General features: G+C 42.6%; 1 protein-coding gene across 3 annotated transcripts in view; it reads right to left on the bottom strand.

The window, feature by feature from the left end:
* Window positions 1-2,750: 2,750 nt before the first annotated feature.
* Window positions 2,751-19,422, bottom strand: part of WNT11 (Wnt family member 11) — a 107,501-nt gene continuing 90,829 nt past the window's right edge. For all 3 annotated transcript variants that reach the window (XM_056561180.1, XM_056561179.1, XM_056561181.1), the window contains one exon: window positions 2,751-4,226. In XM_056561180.1, coding sequence (XP_056417155.1) covers window positions 4,052-4,226 — 175 coding nt within the window. In that variant the 3' untranslated portion in view covers window positions 2,751-4,051. The remainder of the gene's footprint in view (window positions 4,227-19,422) is intronic.

Raw genomic sequence — 19,422 nt, 5'->3', positions numbered from 1 at the left:
ATCGTGATGTTACGGACACCCCGCCCCCTCATGACGCCACACCCCCACGCCCCCTCCATTCATGTCTATGGGCGTGATCGTGATGTTACGGACACCCCCCCCCCCTCAGGACGCCACACCCCCACGCCCCCTCCATTCATGTCTATGGGCGTGGCCGTGATGTTACAACCAGTGCTGTTTAGTATACCGGTTGCTGCGGGAGATTGTGGGGGGGTTGGGGGGGCCACAGCGGCGGAGTACCCCTTTAAAATCACAGGTATATATGGGGGGGTGATCTCAGGATCACCCCCCCCCCCCATTCATACCTGTGATTTTAAAGGGGTACCCCATCGCAAACTCAGGAACGGGCTGTAAAAGGTTACTCTGCTGCTAGACATCTTATCCCCTATCCTAGATGTCTGATCGTGGGGGTACCGCTGACTGCTGGGGCCCCCCACGATCTCCCACAGCATTGGGTGTTCTAAACAAACACCGGGTCCCTGCGGCAGTGGTTGTGACATCACGATCACGGCGTTCTGAATGTTTTGAATGGTGGGGCGAGTTGCACATACACAGTGGCCCTCATTTACTAACAGGGTGAGGTTTTGATTTTGTGGGGTGTTTTTTATGTGTGTCATACTTTCCTTTCTCGTTTACTAATATGGCACTTTTGTTAGGAAATTATGGTGCAGATTTGGCACATGTTACAATTGAGGCCCAGAACAATGTAAATACCACAAAAAAATTGCCTTTCCCCCCTCTGAAATTGTTTTTTTTAGCACCAAAAACAATTAAAGGGGTACTCAGCCCCTACATATCCTTTGGATAGGGGATAAGATGTCTAATCGCGGGGGTCCCACTGCTGGGGGGCACCCCAGACATTCGGCACCGCAGACCTCTGGTGCACGAGCGAACTTTGCTGCGTGGCGGATTACTGGCGCTGCGGCCCAAAGGCTCGTCATGTCATGACCACGCCCCCTCAAAGGTCGTGCATTGATGGGGCGTGGCCGTGACGTCCCGAGCCTCCACCCCGCATCGCCAGTCATCCGCCACGCAGCAAAGTTCGCTCATGCACTGGATGTCTGGGGTGCCGCAGCCGAGATTGCGGGGTTCTACAGCGGCGGGACCCCCACGATCGAGCATCTTATCCCCTATCCTTTGTATAGGGCATAAGATGTCTAGGGGCGGAGTACCCCTTTAATATTAGATACTCTAAAAGAGTGCTGCTACAGTATGTGAAGCTCATTTAACATGCCATATGTGTATCGCTGTCCATAACATTTTTTTATACAATTTTTTTTAAAGGGGTACTCCGCTGGAGAGAATTTTTTTTCAAATCCACTGGTGCCAGAAAGTTAAACATATTTGTAAATCACTTCTATTGAAAAATCTTAACCTTTCCAGTACTTAGCTGCTGTATGCTCTACAGGAAGTTGTGTAGTTCTTTCCAGTCTGACCACAGTGCTCTCTCTGCTGACACCTCTGTCCATGTTAGGAACTGTCCAGAATAGGAGCAAATCCGCATAGCAAACCTCTCCTGCTCCGGACAGTTCATGACACGGACAGAGGTGTCAGCAGAGAGCACTGTGGTCAGACTGGAAAGAACTACACAGCTTCCTGTGGAGCATACAGCAGCTGATAAGTACTGGAAGGATTGAGATTTTTTATATAGAAGTCATTTGCAAATCTGTTTAACTTTCTGGCACCAGTTGATTTACAAAAAGTTTTTTGTTTTTTTTCAGAGTACCCCTTTTAAAGCCTGGCAAATTTACAACATGTGGTCTTTCATATAATAGCGCAAAAAATAAATAAATAAATAAATATATAAATAAAAATAAATAAAACAATAAAATACATATATATATATATATATATATATATATATATAAATAATAGTAGAAACCATTTTAGATTTTTTTTTACCTTTTAGGGCTTTTATTTCATACAAACTTTAAGCGGTTTACTTACATTTATAATTATATTTAATATATATAAAAAAGGTAGAATAAAGAAAGCAAATGCTATATTTATAAATATCTCTCTCTGTAGGTTCTGCATACAAAACAAAAATTTGTACATCCACCGACAGTGGCAGGACACTGTTATCTGGGCGCCGACTTGAGATGCTCGGAACGGAATTCTGAAGAATGTAAACAATACTTGAAGATGGCGCTCTGTCTGGTCGGGGGGGGGGGCAAAAAAATCCTTTCTCCATTAGCTTTGCCTGGAAATCCCCGAAATACTGAAAATATTCCTTGTTGACTTCTGGCTGTAAAATATAATGAGACAGTCCACAGTCCTCAGGCCCGATGCGGTATTTTTAATTGTTCCCACAATGGTGGGGGGGTAAAGTCATTTCTTAAAGGGTTTGTCCAGATGGCGACAGCGTTCAGGAGGGCGATGAGAAAGAGACCAGCAGGGGGACCTGGGAAGCATCGGAAGGGGAGTGTCGGCTGCTGATAAGGTGAGTAGGACTTCGTTTTGTTGTTTCACATTGTAAATTGCGTCGAAGAATTAAAGGGGTACTCCGCTGTTCGGCGTTTGGAACAAACTGTCCCGAACGCTGTAGCTTTGGACGTCATAGCCCCGCCCCCTCACGATGTCCCGCCCCCTCAATGAAAGTCTATGGGAGGGGGCGTGACGGCCGTCACGCCCCCTCCCATAGACTTGCATTGAGGGGGTGGTGGCGTGATGTCATGAGGGGGCGTGGCTAGGACGTCCAAAGCTACAGCGTTCGGGACAGTTTGTTCCAAACGCTGAGCAGCGGAGTACCCCTTTATAATACCTCTTTAAAGGGGTACTCCAGAGGGGGGGAAAAAATGTTTTCGAATCAATTGGTGCCAGAAAGTTTTACAGATCTGTAAATTACTTCTATATAAAAGACTTATATAATACTTATATAAGTACTTCCAGTACTTATCAGCTGCTTTATGCTCCACAAGAAGTTGTGTCGTTCATTCCAGTCTGACCACAGTGCTCTCTGCTGACACCTCTGTCCATGTCAGGAATTGTTTAGAGCAGGAGTAAAATGCCCATAGCAAAACCTCTACTACTCCGGACAGTTCCTGACACGGACAGAGGTGTCAGCAGAGAGCACTGTGGTCAGACTGGAATGAACCACACAACTTCCTCTGGAGCATGCAGCAGCTGATAAGTACTGGAAGGGTTAAGATTTTTAAATAGAAGTCATTTGCAAATCTGTTTAAAGGGGTTCTCCAGGAAAAAACTTATATATATATATATATATATATCTCAACTGGCTCCAGAAAGTTAAACAGATTTGTAAATGACTTCTATTAAAAAATCTTAAAGGGGTATTTCAGGCCAAAACTTTTTTTTATATATCAACTGGCTCCAGAAAGTTAAACAGATTTGTAAATTACTTCTATTAAAAAATATTAATCCTTCCAATAGTTATTAGCTTCTGAAGTTGAGTTGTTGTTTTCTGTCTAACTGCTCTCTGATGACTCACGTCCCGGGAGCTGTGCAGTTCCTATGGGGATATCCTCCCAGCATTAGAAAGTGAGCCTGATATGGGTTTAATTGCACTCAGTTTTTTTTGTTTCTCCAGGTAGAGCCCCCATTAAATGATATCGGTGAAAGGGCTTCAAAGTCCAGTCCAGAATTTTTCTTCACAGGTTACGTTAAAACGAAAAAAAAAAAAAATCCCTTATTCTTTCCTCGCCGGTCCCAACAGTACCATGGCGAACCACTACTGCGACAAAGGAATAGAGTCATGAATATTTACAATGTGGCAGACACCAGGAGGTGGTTGGTCGACCATAACGGCCGCCAAAGTCTTTGTTTTTTTTTTTTTTTTTATTGTTTGCAATTTCGAAAAACATTCATGTCGGTCCTGATATTTTCCTTACACTCTTGCCTATTATTACGTCTCGTTCGTTTGGCACAACTTTAAAATCGAAGATGGTAGGAAGAACTTCCGCCGGTTAGTGCTCTGGTTTCTATGTTACATTTTGTTTGTTTTTTAGTGAGGTCTTGAATGGATTCAAAAACATTTTTATTTATTTTTATTTTTGCTTTTGCTTTGTTGTTGTTTTTTTTTTTTTGCTTTTTATTTGCAAACGTATCTCTCCACAGTCCTCTCGCATTTTTTGCAAGTTACATAGCAACACCAATGGTATTTGCAGTGACACCGCTCCACCACGGTGTCCATGTAAGGGTTGTATCCTCGGCCGCAGCACATTAAATCACAACTGTCGCTTCCGAAGGAGGTTTTATTGCATTGTCTGAAAGAGAACAATGAGACAATTGAGGGTTAATCGCTTTTTGTTTTTTTGTTTTTTTTTCCAGAACATATGGAGCATTCAAAGGACGGGTTAATGTCAAACATAACCTGGCAGCAGATGCATCAAACTGATCGCGCGACAACGACAACAAAAAAAAAAAGACAAAAACAACCACATCACTCCGATAATACATTCTGTATGGGCCTGAATGAAGCTGACACCATGTTTAAATGTCCTTAAATGCCGCGGCCCTATGGAATGTGACCAGGAAAGTCAAACCATGGGAAATTGAGCGGCTCTTAATGGCACCAGATGTAAAAGACCGGACAGTTTTTTTTCCCTTTTTTTGTTTGCTATTAAGAAATTTTGTTTAATTTTGATGTTTTTTTTTTTTCTTTTCCTGCCTACGCAGCTGGGTATTTTATTTATTATGGAGATTTTATTTGCATGAGATCATAAACTTCAATTAAAACCCAAATTATTTGGATACGATGTCTGCGACCATACGAAGCTTCAGTGAAAAAAACCTTTAACAAACCCCAACGACCATGGTCGTTGGGGTGACACACTGTAACAAACCTCCTCCTCATGTAATCTGCTTACTACTGGGTTGACACACTGTAACAAACCTCCTCCTCATGTATTCTCCTTATTACTGGGGTGACCCACTGTAACAAACCTCCTCCTCATGTAATCTCATTACTACTGGGGTGACACACTGTAACAAACCTCCTCATGTAATCTCCTTACTACTGGGGTGACACACTGTAACAAACCTCCTCCTCATGTAATCTCCTTACTACTGGGGTGACACACTGCAACAAACTTCCTCCTCATGTAATCTCCTTACTACTGGGGTGACACACTGTAACAAACCTCCTCCTCATGTAATCTCCTTACTAATGGGGTGACACACTGTAACAAAGCCCCTCCTCATGTAATCTCCTTACTACTGGGGTGACACACTGTAACAAACCTCCTCCTCCTCATGTAATCTCCTTACTACTGGGGTGACACACTGTAACAAACCTCTTCCTCATGTAATCTCCTTACTAATGGAGTGACACACTGTAACAAACCTCCTCCTCATGTAATCTCCTTACTACTGGGGTGACACACTGTAACAAACCTCCTCCGCATGTGATCTCCTTACTACTGGGGTGATACACTGTAACAAACCTCCTCCACATGTAATCTCCTTACTACTGCGGTGACACACTGTAACAAACCTCCTCCTCATGTAATCTCCTTACTACTGGGGTGACACACTGTAACAAACCCCCTGCTCATGTAATCTCCTTACTACTGGGGTGACACACTGTAACAAACCTCCTCCTCCTCATGTAATCTCCTTACTACTGGGGTGGCACACTGTAACAAACCTCTTCCTCATGTAATCTCCTTACTAATGGAGTGACACACTGTAACAAACCTCCTCCTCATGTAATCTCCTTACTACGGGGGTGACACACTGTAACAAACCTCTTCCTCATGTAATTTCCTTACTAATGGGGTGACACACTGTAACAAACCTCCTCCACATGTAATCACCTTACTACTGGGGTGACACACTGTAACAAACCCCCTCCTCATGTAATCTCCTTACTACTGAGGTGACACACTGTAACAAACCTCCTCCTCATGTAATCTCCTTACTACTGGGGTGACACACTGTAACAAACCTCAACCTCATATAATCTCCTTACTACTGGGGTGACACACTGTAACAAACCTCCTCCTCATGTAATCTCCTTACTACTGGGGTGACACACTGTAACAAACCTCCTCCTCATGTAATCTCCTTACTACTGGGGTGACACACTGTAACAAATCTCCTCCTTCTCATGTAATCTCCTTACTACTGGGGTGACACACTGTAACAAACCTCCTCCTCATATAATCTCCTTACTACTGGGGTGACACACTGTAAGAAACCTCCTCCTCATGTAATCTCCTTACTACTGGGGTGACACACTGTAACAAACCTCCTCCTCATGTAATCTCCTTACTACTGGGGTGACACACTGTAACAAATCTCCTCCTCCTCATGTAATCTCCTTACTACTGGGGTGACACACTGTAACAAACCTCCTTCTCATGTAATCACCTTACTACTGGGGTGACACACTGTGACAAACCTCCTCCTTCTCATGTAATCTCCTTACTACTGGGGTGACACAATGTAACAAACCTCCTCCTCATGTAATATCCTTACTACTGGGGTGACACACTGTAACAAATCTCCTCCTCCTCATGTAATCTCCTTACTACTGGGGTGACACACTGTAACAAACCTCCTCCTCATATAATCTCCTTACTACTGGGGTGACACACTGTAACAAACCTCCTCCTCATGTAATCTCCTTACTACTGGGGTGACACACTGTAACAAACCTCCTCCTCATGTAATCTCCTTACTACTGGGGTGACACACTGTAACAAATCTCCTCCTCCTCATGTAATCTCCTTACTACTGGGGTGACACACTGTAACAAACCTCCTTCTCATGTAATCACCTTACTACTGGGGTGACACACTGTGACAAACCTCCTCCTTCTCATGTAATCTCCTTACTACTGGGGTGACACACTGTAACAAACCTCCTCCTCCTCATGTAATCTCCTTACTACTGGGGTGGCACACTGTAACAAACCTCTTCCTCATGTAATCTCCTTACTAATGGAGTGACACACTGTAACAAACCTCCTCCTCATGTAATCTCCTTACTACGGGGGTGACACACTGTAACAAACCTCTTCCTCATGTAATTTCCTTACTAATGGAGTGACACACTGTAACAAACCTCCTCCACATGTAATCACCTTACTACTGGGGTGACACACTGTAACAAACCCCCTCCTCATGTAATCTCCTTACTACTGAGGTGACACACTGTAACAAACCTCCTCCTCATGTAATCTCCTTACTACTGGGGTGACACACTGTAACAAACCTCCTCCTCATGTAATCTCCTTACTACTGGGGTGACACACTGTAACAAACCTCCTCCTCATGTAATCTCCTTACTACTGGGGTGACACACTGTAACAAATCTCCTCCTCCTCATGTAATCTCCTTACTACTGGGGTGACACACTGTAACAAACCTCCTCCTCATATAATCTCCTTACTACTGGGGTGACACACTGTAACAAACCTCCTCCTCATGTAATCTCTTTACTACTGGGGTGACACACTGTAACAAATCTCCTCCTCCTCATGTAATCTCCTTACTACTGGGGTGACACACTGTAACAAACCTCCTTCTCATGTAATCACCTTACTACTGGGGTGACACACTGTGACAAACCTCCTCCTTCTCATGTAATCTCCTTACTACTGGGGTGACACACTGTAACAAACCTCCTCCTCATGTAATATCCTTACTACTGGGGTGACACACTGTAACAAATCTCCTCCTCCTCATGTAATCTCCTTACTACTGGGGTGACACACTGTAACAAACCTCCTCATATAATCTCCTTACTACTGGGGTGACACACTGTAACAAACCTCCTCCTCATGTAATCTCCTTACTACTGGGGTGACACACTGTAACAAACCTCCTCCTCATGTAATCTCCTTACTACTGGGGTGACACACTGTAACAAATCTCCTCCTCCTCATGTAATCTCCTTACTACTGGGGTGACACACTGTAACAAACCTCCTTCTCATGTAATCACCTTACTACTGGGGTGACACACTGTAACAAACCTCCTTCTCATGTAATCTCCTTACTACTGGGGTGACACACTGTAACAAAACTCCTCCTCATGTAATATCCTTACTACTGGGGTGACACACTGTAACAAACCTTCTCCTCGTGTAATCTCCTTACTACTGGGGTGACACACTGTAACAAACCTCCTCCTCATGTAATCTCCTTACTACTGGGGTGACACACTGTAACAAACCTCCTCCTCATGTAATCTCCTTACTACTGGGGTGACACCATGTAACAAACCTCCTCCTCATGTTATTACCTGGGTGGGTGCTTTGATCGCTAGCTAGCTACTAACTTTCTTGCAGCAGGCAGAGGTTTGCCCCCCATCAAGAGGGCGCTCTAGGCAGCTACCAATTTTGCCTATAGGCAGAACAGGCCTTGCTTACGTACATGTGAAATTTTAGTTTTTCATTTGTAATAAATTTGCTAAAAATTCTGTTTTTGGTGCAGAATTATGAGGGGAACTAGATTTTGTTTTGGGGGAAAAAAGTTAAACAGTCGGAACACTTTCCGAATGCCCTGTAGGTTTCAATAAACGCCCATCGACGTGATTAGAAAAACTGTGTGTGAACAAACCCCTGGATCAAACATTTTGATTGATCAGAAGAACGAGCTGATAAAAGTGTGTCATGTGACCAGGACGGACTCATAACGTAAATCTATGGGGCCAATCTGGTCTCATGGACACGGAGGGGGGAGCGTGAACGGCTCGTTTGTACCGAATTTTCTCACTTAATTTTCAGACTGAATTTTTAACACAGAATTTTTTTTTCATGCAGGTTCCGCCAAAAGAATCAACATGTTCATTCTTTCGGCGGAATACTTCCCTGACTTCAATGGGATTCTGCTTGGAATTGAAGGGGTATTCCAGGCAAAAACTTTTTTTTATACATCAACTGGCTCCGGAAAGTTAAACATATTTGGAAATTACTTCTATTAAAAAATCTTAATCCTTCCAATAGTTATTAGCTTCTGAAGTTGAGTTGTTGTTTTCTGTCTAACTGCTCTCTGATGACTCACGTCCCGGGAGCTGTGCAGTTCCTATGGGGATATTCTCCCATCCTGCACAGCTCCCGGGACGTGACATCATCATTGAGCAGTTAGACAGAAAACTTCAGCAGATAATAACTATTGGAAGGATTAAGATTTTTTTAATAGATGTAATTTACAAATCTGTTTAACCTTCTGGAGCCAGTTGATATATAAAAAAAAGGTTTTCCTGGAATACCCCTTGAACTCTAAGCTTTGGATTTTCTGCAATAAGAAAAAAAAAAAAAAAAAAAGAACGGGAAGAAAAAACATATAATAAGTTGCGGCAGAAAATCGGCAGAGTTTTTCTAATAAAATAAATATGTAATTAAATAATTAAAATAAATTAATAAATAAAATAATAAATACAATAAATTAATAAATAATAATAAAATAAATAATTAAATAAATAAAAATTCCACAACAAATAACAAAAAAACATAAATACATAAATTTAAAAAAATACATATTAACAAAGCGCAGTACCGATTTGTTCCAAATGTATTTATTTATTGCTTTTTGCTTTCTGCAGCGCAAAGAAAAAAAAATGGCGTACTTGAAATTCCCAGTTGTGGATTTCGCTGCGGAAATGTCAAACGTTACGAATTTTATTGTGGATTCCAACTTCCCAAGTGCAGAGTGTAAACTAACACGCCACAGACGTCACACGGTCACTTTACGCGCGTATATTGTGCCTATTAAGTTTGTGCCTATTTACGTCTTTTACAAATCTATAGATTGGACCTCCTATTTATTAATAAATAAATAAAATAAATAATTAATAAATAAAATAAATAATTAATAAATAAATAAAAGAAATCAATAAAAAAAAAAAAAATTAAATAAATAAAAATTCACAAATAAAAAACATACGGTCACTTTACGCGCGTATATTGTGCCTATTTATATTGTGCCTATTTACGTCTTTTACAAATCTATAGAATGGACCTCCATATGTTGCTGGGAGTTGTAGTTTTGCAACATCTGGAGGAGCATAGTTTGGAAACCACTGGAATACAATCACCGATCCAATTATAGCTAAAACAATACATACTTCTACTAATACTACTATAAAAGGCTATAAAAAAAAAATAATAATAATAATAATTATCATAATTCTTAAATACTCCGAATAAATAAATAATAAAATAATTAATAATTAATAAATAAATAATTAATAAATAATAAAATAAATAAATTCAATAAATAAAAATTCACAAATAAAAAACAAAAAAAACATACGGTCACTTTATGCGCGTATATTGTGCCTATTTACTTTTTTTAACGCAACGTCTTTTACAAATCTATAGAATGGACCTCCAGATGTTGCAAAACTACAACTCCCAGAATGCTGGGAGTTGTAGTTTTGCAACATCTGGAGGAGCATAGTTTGGAAACCACTGGAATACAGTCACTGATCCAATTATAGAATAAAACATTATATAATTCTATATATAATGCTATAAAAAAAAACACAAATAATTCTCATAATTCTTAAATACTCCAAATAAATAAATAATAAAATTATTAATAAATAAATAATAAAAAATCAAATAAATAATAAAATAAATAAAAATTCACAAATAAAAAATAAATAGGCACAATATACACGCATAAAGTGACCGTATGTTTTTTTTTTGTTTTTTTTGTGAATTTTTATTTATTTTATTTATTTATTTTATCATTTATTTATTTTATTATTTATTTTATTTATTTATTAATCATTTTATTATTTATTTATTTATTCAGAGTATTTAAGAATTATGATACTTATTTGTGTGTTTTTTTTATAGCCTTTGTAAAAGATGTTGCGTTAAAAAAAGTAAATAGGCACGCATAAAGTGACCGTATGTTTTTTTTGTTTTTTATTTGTGAATTTTTATTTATTTAATTTATTTATTTTATTATTTATTAATTTATTTTATTTATTTATTAATTATTTATTTATTTTATTTATTTATGAATTAATTATTTTATTATTTATTTATTTGGAGTATTTAAGAATTATGAGAATTATGTGTTTTTTTTTTTTATAGCCTTTTATAGTAGTATTAGTAGAATTATATAATGTTTTATTCTATAATTGGATCAGTGACTGTATTCCAGTGGTTTCCAAACTATGCTCCTCCAGATGTTGCAAAACTACAACCCCCAGCATGCTGGGAGTTGTAGTTTTGCAACATCTGGAGGAGCGTAGTTTGGAAACCACTGGAATACAGTCACTGATCCAATTATAGATAAAACATTATATAAAATTCTACTAATACTACTATAAAATGCTATAAAAAAACCCACAAATAATTCTCATAATTCTTAACTAAAAGGCATAAAAGTAAAACAAAGACCCCACACTACACAAGGATATAGTCCTCCAGGATCGGGTCAGGTCGCGGACAGATAACGTATGTTTGTGAACCTCACAGAAGGGGGATTAGTGGAGGAATCTATTGTCCGGGACATTAAAGAAGAAGACAAAGGGAAGAATAGGGACCTGACAGAGTGTCCACAGGATTTTTGGGAAATTGATCTGTGCGGCGAAACAATGGCTTTGGGGGCCAGAAATGGAGGAACGTACGTTCGTGTCCAGGGGAGAGGGGGGGGGGGGGGGTGAGAACGAGACAATGGAGGTGATAAGAGGAGGAATGTGGGGAAGATGAAATGCACCCAAAAAAAAATCAATGGTAGACCAGATACCCACAGGAAATTTAGCTTTTTCGGAGGGCCAGGACCATGGAAGACGCCCCCTACCAGCACTACATGGTGTTTCCCAAGCAGGGTGTCTTCAGCTGTTGCTAAACTACAACTCCCAGGATGCCCGGACAGCCAACGGTTGTCCGGGCATCCTGGGAGTTGTAGTTTAGCAACAGCTGGAGGCACCCTGCTTGGGAAACACAAAGTCCAAAACAAGCGTATTTTTGGTCACTTTTTATACCATAAAAAATGAATAAAAAGCGATCAAAAAGTCAGATTCTAGCCCCTTAAAGGGGTAGTCCAGTGGTGAAAAACGTATCCCCTATCCTAAGGATAGGGGATAAGTTTGAGATCGCGGGGGGTCCGACCGCTGGGGCCCCCTGTGATCTCTCTGTAAGGGGCCAGGCTCTCCGGCCAGATAGCGGGTGTCGACCTCTGCACGAAGCGGCGGCCGACACGCCCCTCAATACATCTCTATGGCAGAGTCGGAGATTGCCGAAGGCAGCGCTTCGGCTCTGCCATAGAGTTGTATTGAGGGGGCGTGTCGGCCGCCGCTTCGTGCGGAGGTCGACACGCCCCCTTCCCGCGGGCTGTCGGGGCTCCATACAGGAGATCGCAGGGGGCCCCAGCGGTCGGACCCCCCGCGATCTGCAACTTATCCCCTATCCTTAGGCTAGGGGATAAGTTGTTCACCACAGGTCACCACTGGACTACTCCTTTAAAGGGGTACTCCACTGGAAAACCTTTTCTTTTAAAGGGGTATTCCAGGCAAAAACTTTTTTTTATATATCAACTGGCTCCGGAAAGTTAAACAGATTTGTAAATTACTTCTATTAAAAAATCTTAATCCTTCCAATAGTTATTAGCTTCTGAAGTTTTCTGTCTAACTGCTCAATGATGATGTCACGTCCCGGGAGCTGTGCATGATGGGAGAATATCCCCATAGGAACTGCACAGCTCCCGGTAACGTGAGTCATCAGAGTGCAGTTAGACAGAAAACAGCAACTCAACTTCAGAAGCTAATAACTATTGGAAGGATTAAGATTTTTTAATAGAAGTGATTTACAAATCTGTTTAACTTTCCGGAGCCAGTTGATATATAAAAAAAAAAGTATTTGCCTGGAATATCCCTTTAAATCAACTGGTGTCAGAAAGTTAAACAGATTTGTAAATGACTTCTATTAAGAAAATCGTAATCCTTCCAGTACTTATCAGCAGCTGTATGCTCCAGAGGAAGTTCTTTTCTTTTTTGAATTGCTCTTTGAAGTGCTCTCTGCTGACACCTCTGTCCATGTCAGGAACTGTCCAGAGCAGGAGAGGTTTGCTATGGGGTTTTTCTCCTACTCTGGACAGTTCCTAAAATAGACAGAGGTGTCAGCAGAGAGCACTGTGGTCAGACAGAAAGGAAATTCAAAAAGAAAAGAACTTCCCCTGGAGCATACAGCAGCTGATAAGTACTGGAAGGATTAAGATTTTCTTAATAGAAGTCATTTACAAATCTGTTTCACTTTCTGACACCAGTTGATTTAAAAGAAAATGTTTTCCAGTGGAGTACCCCTTTAAGGACATTGGGGGAGAGCTATCAAAACCTGTGTAGAGGAAGAGTGGTGCAGTTGCCCATAACAACCAATCAGATCGCTTCTTTCATTTTTCAAAGGCCTCTGAAAATGAAAGAAGCGATCGGATTGGTTGCTACAGGCAACTGCACCGCTCTTCCTCCATACAAGTTTTGATAAATCTCCCCCAATGTTTTATTTATTTATTTTTGGTACTTTCGTTTTTCCTTCTAGCCCTCTTATAGCCGTAACACTTTCAAATCCCCCCCCCCCCCCCTATAGAACCATATGAGGCTTGTTGTTTTTTGCGCAGCCAATTGTACTTTGTAACGACATCACTCATTGCACCACAAAATCTACAAAATTGTTATTTGGGGGACAAAAAAAAAAACGCCATTTTGCTAAATTGGGAGGCTTCCGTTTCTAGGCAGTGAACTTTTTGGTAAAATGACACATTGCCCCTTATTTACTAAGACTGTTGTGTAGGTTTCTTTGTGGGTTTTTATTCCCTACAATTTATTTTCCCCAGGATTTACTAAGGTTTCCCTACATTTTGCTTTTTTTTTTTGTTTTTACACATGGGCCCTCATTTACTATTCTAAACCCGACTTTTTTTGTCGGGTTTTTTTGGCGCATCTTTGTCTGCGCCATGTCGCAGACATCGTGCGCCAGTCTGCGACACGATGCAACATTTTTTCCCGACGGACCCGATGTGGATTCTCCCAAACCTGAAAAAGGGGCGTAACCCGACATTTCTGAGCTTTCCCATGTATTTATAAAGGTTTCCAACCCGAATTTGTTGAATTGTTGTGGATTTTTTCCCGACAACTCAGAGAAGTTGGAAACCAAAACCAACAAAACCCACGTGTGACAAACAGGATGCGACATAATAATAAATACCAGGGGAAAAAAGCAACATAGACTTACAACCCGATTTTCTAAGTAAATGAGGGCCATGATCTGATCTGTTGGGTTTTCCTTAGTTGAAATCCACCACATTGGCCCTCATTTACTATTGCAAACCCGACATGTTTTGTCGGGACGTGCGCCATCTTCGGGCGCATTGCGCCTGAAATTCTGTCTGCGCCTGAATTTGCGCCTGAAATGGAAGACCCAACTAACTCTCCATTTTGCTTAGAAAACCCGAAAAGGGGGGCGTGGCCGTCGGGAAAGGGGCGTGGCATCGGGAAAGGGGCGTGGTTCCGCCATTTTCCCAAAACCCCAACATATTTACTAAGGTTTCCACAGAAAATGTGGTGGATTTCAGCTGAGGAAAACCCGACAGATCAGTGTAAAAAAAAGGAAAATGTAGGGAAAGTGGAAAATGTAGGGAAACCTTAGTAAATACCGTGGAAAATACTATTTACTATTGCAAACCCGACATGTTTTGTCGGGACGTGCGCCATTTTCGGGTGCATTGCGCCTGAAATTCTGTCTGCGCCAGAATTTGCGCCTGAAATTGCGCCTGAAATGGAAAACCCAACTAACTCTCCATTTTGCTATGAAAACCCGAAAAAGGGGCGTGGTCGTTGGGGGAAGGGGGCGTGTTCACAGAAAAGGGGCGTGTTCCCGACATTTTCACAAAATCCCAACATATTTACTAAAGAAAATGTGGTGGATTTGAGCTGAGGAAAACCCGACAGATCAGAACATGTGTAAAAAAAGCAAAATGTAGGGAAACCTTAGTAAATCCCGTGGAAAATAAATTGTAGGGAATTAAAACCCACAAAGAAACCTACACAACACTCTTAGTAAATAAGGGCCAATATCTGTGGAAACCTTAGTAAATATGTTGGGTTTTTGTGAAAATGTCGGGCCACACGCCCCTTTTTGATGACCACACCCCATTTCCCCCAATAGCCACGCCCATTTTTCGGGTTTTCATAGCAAAATGGAGAGTTAGTCGTGGTTTTTTTTTCAATTCTGGCGCTAATTCTGGTGCAGACACAATTTCTGGCACATAGTGACAGAATCTGGCGCACAACCCGACAAAACATGTCGGGTTTGCAATAGTTAATGAGGGCCCTTATCTTTATTCTGTAGGTGAAGACGATTACAACGATACCTGATGTACATAGGTTTTATTTTATTTCACTACTTTTAAAAAACTTACAAGGGAGATTTATCAAAACCCGTCCAGAGGAAAAGTCGACCAGTTGCCCATAGCAACCAATCAGATCGCTGCTTTCCTTTTTGAGAGGCCTCTGCAAAAGTGAAAGAAGCGATCTGATTGGTTGCTATGGGCAACTGGTCGAGTTTTCCTCTGGACAGGTTTTGATAAGTCTCCCTCCATATGAGTTTTTGTAAGAAAATGAGTATACCGTATTTTTCGCCCTATAGGACGCTCCGGCATATAAGATGCACCCAATTTTAAATTAGGAAAATCTAGAATACAATGAAAAGTATAGGTCACAGTGATCTTCAACCAGCGGACCTACAGATGTTGCAAAACTACAACTCCCAGCATGCCCGGACAGCCGTTGGCTGTCCGGGCATGCTGGGAGTTGTAGTTTTGCAACATCTGGAGGTCCGCAGGTTGAAGACCACTGGTATGGGAGGTTATACTCACGTGTCCCTGCCGCATCGGACCCGTCACCGCTCATAACCGCTGCCCTGGATGTCGCCCTCCATCGCTGTCGCCGCGTCTCCGGGGTGTCCCCGTCGCTCCGGAACATCTCTGGTGCCCGGTATCCTCGCTCTCCGTCGCCGCCATCACGTCGCTACGCACGCCGCTCCTATTGGATGATGGGGCGGCGTGCGCGACAACGACAAAGGAGAGCACCGGCCATGCAGGGGATCCCGGCACGGAGCAGACACCGAGGAGGCAGGTAAGGTCCCTCCCGGTGCAGCCGGGTCAGTGTCACTTTCCCTTCAGACGCGGCGGTCAGCTTTGATCGCCGCATCTGAAGGGTTAATACAGGGTATCACCGCGATCGGTGATGTCCTGTATTATCCCCGGGTCCCGGCGGTTGATGGCCGCAGGGACCGCCGCGATAGGACAGGGTTTTAATGTGTATTCGCCGTATAAGACGCCCCAACTTTCTCCCCCCAGTTTTGAGGAAGAAAAAGTGCGTCTTATACGGCGAAAAATACGGTACTTAAAATCCTCCTCCTCTGACCCCTATAACTTTTAAATTTTTTTTGTATACTGCGCTGTATGGGGGCTCATTTATTGCGCCGGGATCTGTAGTTTTTATTGGCGCAATTTTTTATGTGATGGGACTTTTTATTATCGTATTTTCTTTAAAAAAAATTGGGGTATATGAAGTGACCAAAAATATGCAATTTTAGACTTTGGGATTTTTTTTTATGTGTACGCCATTCACCGTATATGTTTTAGTTAAAATGATATTTTTATAGTTCAGACATTTACGCACATATGTTTATGTTTACTTTTGTTTGCATTATTTTATTTGAAAAATGGGAAAAGACGGGAGATTCAAGCTTTTATTAAGGGAGGGGCTTATTCACTTTTAATAACATTTATTTACATTTTTTTTCACTATTTTTATGATCCATAGGATACTATTACATGGAATCTTTAGATTGCATATACTGAACAATGATATGCCATAGCACAGCACTGATCAGTGTTATCGGCGCTCCATTACTACAGGTTACGCCGATTGAACGAGCCGGAGGCAGATATGAGACCTCCCACCAAGCTTTCAGCTGATAGGGACCCTGCAATTCTGTCGTGGTGGTCCTGATCAGCTTCGCGAGCTAACCGGCAATGTTATTTTCCCGTTTTAGACTCCGCAATCAACTCGGCAATCGGCAAGGTCTACATTAGTCGTGGGACCTAGCTGCTAATAACAACAAGGACCTATGGTGTATGAAGCGCGCTTAGCTCCGGAGCGAGCTTCATACAGAGAGAGCGGGACTAGGGTGTACATTTACACCCGAAGTCCGGAAGGAGGAGAGGCCACTCTATACTTTGAGATCCATCATGTTTTATACTCCAGTGACCTTAAAGGGGTACTCCAGCCCTGAGACATCTTATCCCCTATCCAAAGGATAGGGGATAAGATGTCTCACCGCGGGGGTCCTACCGCTGGGGACCCACGCAATCTTGTATTCGCCACCCACCTGTTTGAGCTGCACGCCATGGTGCCAGCTCACAAACAGCCGGGTGGCGACCATGGGGGCCGGAGTATCGTGACGTCACGACTCCGCCCCCGTGTGACATCACCCCGGCTATGCAAGTCTATGGGAGGGGGGGTGACGGCCATCACGCTCCCTCCCATAGACTTGCATAGCAGGGGTGGGGGGTGATGTCACACGAGGGCCATCACGCCTCCTCCCATAGACTTGCATAGCAGGGGCGGAGTCATGACGTCACGATACTCCGGCCCCGTGGTCGCCACCTGGCTGTTTGTGAGCTGGCACCGCGGCATGCAGCTCAAACAGGTGGGTGGCGAATACAAGATTGCGGGGGTCCCCAGCAGCGGGAGCCCCGCGGTGAGACATCTTATCCCTTATATTTCGGATAAGATGTCTCAGGGCCGGAGTACCCCTTTAATGGTGTTCATCATTAGTCGTGCATCGGGATGACAAAATCTGCACAAAAGGCTGTCCTGGATCGGTGGTAGGAACGTTATACTAGACGGGGGGGGGATAAAAGTAAGTGGTAACTACAGACAAGAAAAAAAAAACTAGACCATCGCCACTTGGGGCCGCTAACTGTACAGAAGCAGGGACTCTGACTTTGACAGGCGTCCCTGCTCCTGTGAGCAATTCCCTTCCCCCCGGAAACATATATATACCTACAAGTTTAGGATTTGGACAAATCTGAGTATTTTGGGAGCAAAATCAGTTTGTGCCAATCCGATTGGCTTATTTCGACTGGAAACTGATTTAACCCTTTCCTTCCCCCCCACGACATATATTTACGTCCAGTGAGGGTGCGTGAAGCACGATCCTTAAATTCTTTCAAAAAGTAATAATTTTAAGTAGTAAAATAAAACTAAACTTATATAAATTCGGTATTATTGTAATCGTACCGACCTACAGAATAAAGATTGCGTGACATTTTTACCATAAAGTGCACCGCATAGTAGAAAACCCCCCAAAACTAGCAAAACATCATGCCCCGCCCCCTCAATGCAAGTCTATGGGAGGGGGCGTGACAGCGTCACGCCCCCTCCCATAGACTTGCATTGAAGGGGGCAGGGCATGATGTCATGAGGGGGTGGGGCTATGATGTAACGATCTCCGGGTGCTGGCTCCAGCGTTTGCAACAGTTGGTTCCAAACGCTGAGCAGCGGAGTGCCCCTTTAAAGGACTTTTTATGAAACCCTACATATCTTTCGATTTCGGGGAAATTATAAAAATATGAACAAGGATTCAAAGTTTCGTGAAGCCTGACAAGCACAAGATGTATGCGTTATGGTAACGTTAATCACATGGTGCGCCATCGCTCATACGTCTCCTGTGTAATGGAGCGGGCTCATAAAAATATAGCCTGTCATATCAAAGCCTATGGACGACGAAACGCAGAGCAAAACTACAAGAGATTTACAGTTCATGTATATTACAAGGCTCCAACATGTCAGACGGGGCCCAGATATCAGGGTGTGGACGCCCAGATCGACGATAAAGCGTCTAACTGCAGCGCCAATACCAGGAGGATATATGAGAAGATGGAACGTACGGGAAGTGGACTCAGCCCCGCGCCGCACAAATCCTATAACATAACTTTATTACCTTATTGCTGGAAAACACAAACTAAAGGGAACACTTAAACAACACAATGTAACTCCAAGTCAATGACACTTGTGTGAAATCCCACTGTCCACTCAGGAAGAACACTGATTGACAATCAATTTCACATGGAACAGACAACAGGTGGAAATTATAGGCAATTAACAAGACACCCCCAATAAAGGAGTGGTCCTGCAGGTGGTGACCACAGACTGCATTTCAGTTCCTATGCCTCCTGCCTGATGTTTTGGTCCCTTTTGAATGCTGGCGGTGCTTTCACTCTAGTGGTAGCATGAGACGGAGTCTACAACCCACACAAGTGGCTCAGGTAGTGCAGCTCATCCAGGATGGCACATCAATGCGAGCTGTGGCAAGAAGGTTTGCGGTGTCTGTCAGCGTAGTGTCCAGAGCATGGAGGCGCTTCCAGGAGACAGGCCAGTACATCAGGAGACGTGGAGGAGGCTGTAGGGGGGCAACAACCCAGCAGCAGGA

Source organism: Hyla sarda, chromosome 2 (assembly GCF_029499605.1).
Source record: "Hyla sarda isolate aHylSar1 chromosome 2, aHylSar1.hap1, whole genome shotgun sequence".
NCBI lineage: Eukaryota > Metazoa > Chordata > Amphibia > Anura > Hylidae > Hyla > Hyla sarda.
This window is presented reverse-complemented; position numbering and strand designations above follow the sequence as displayed.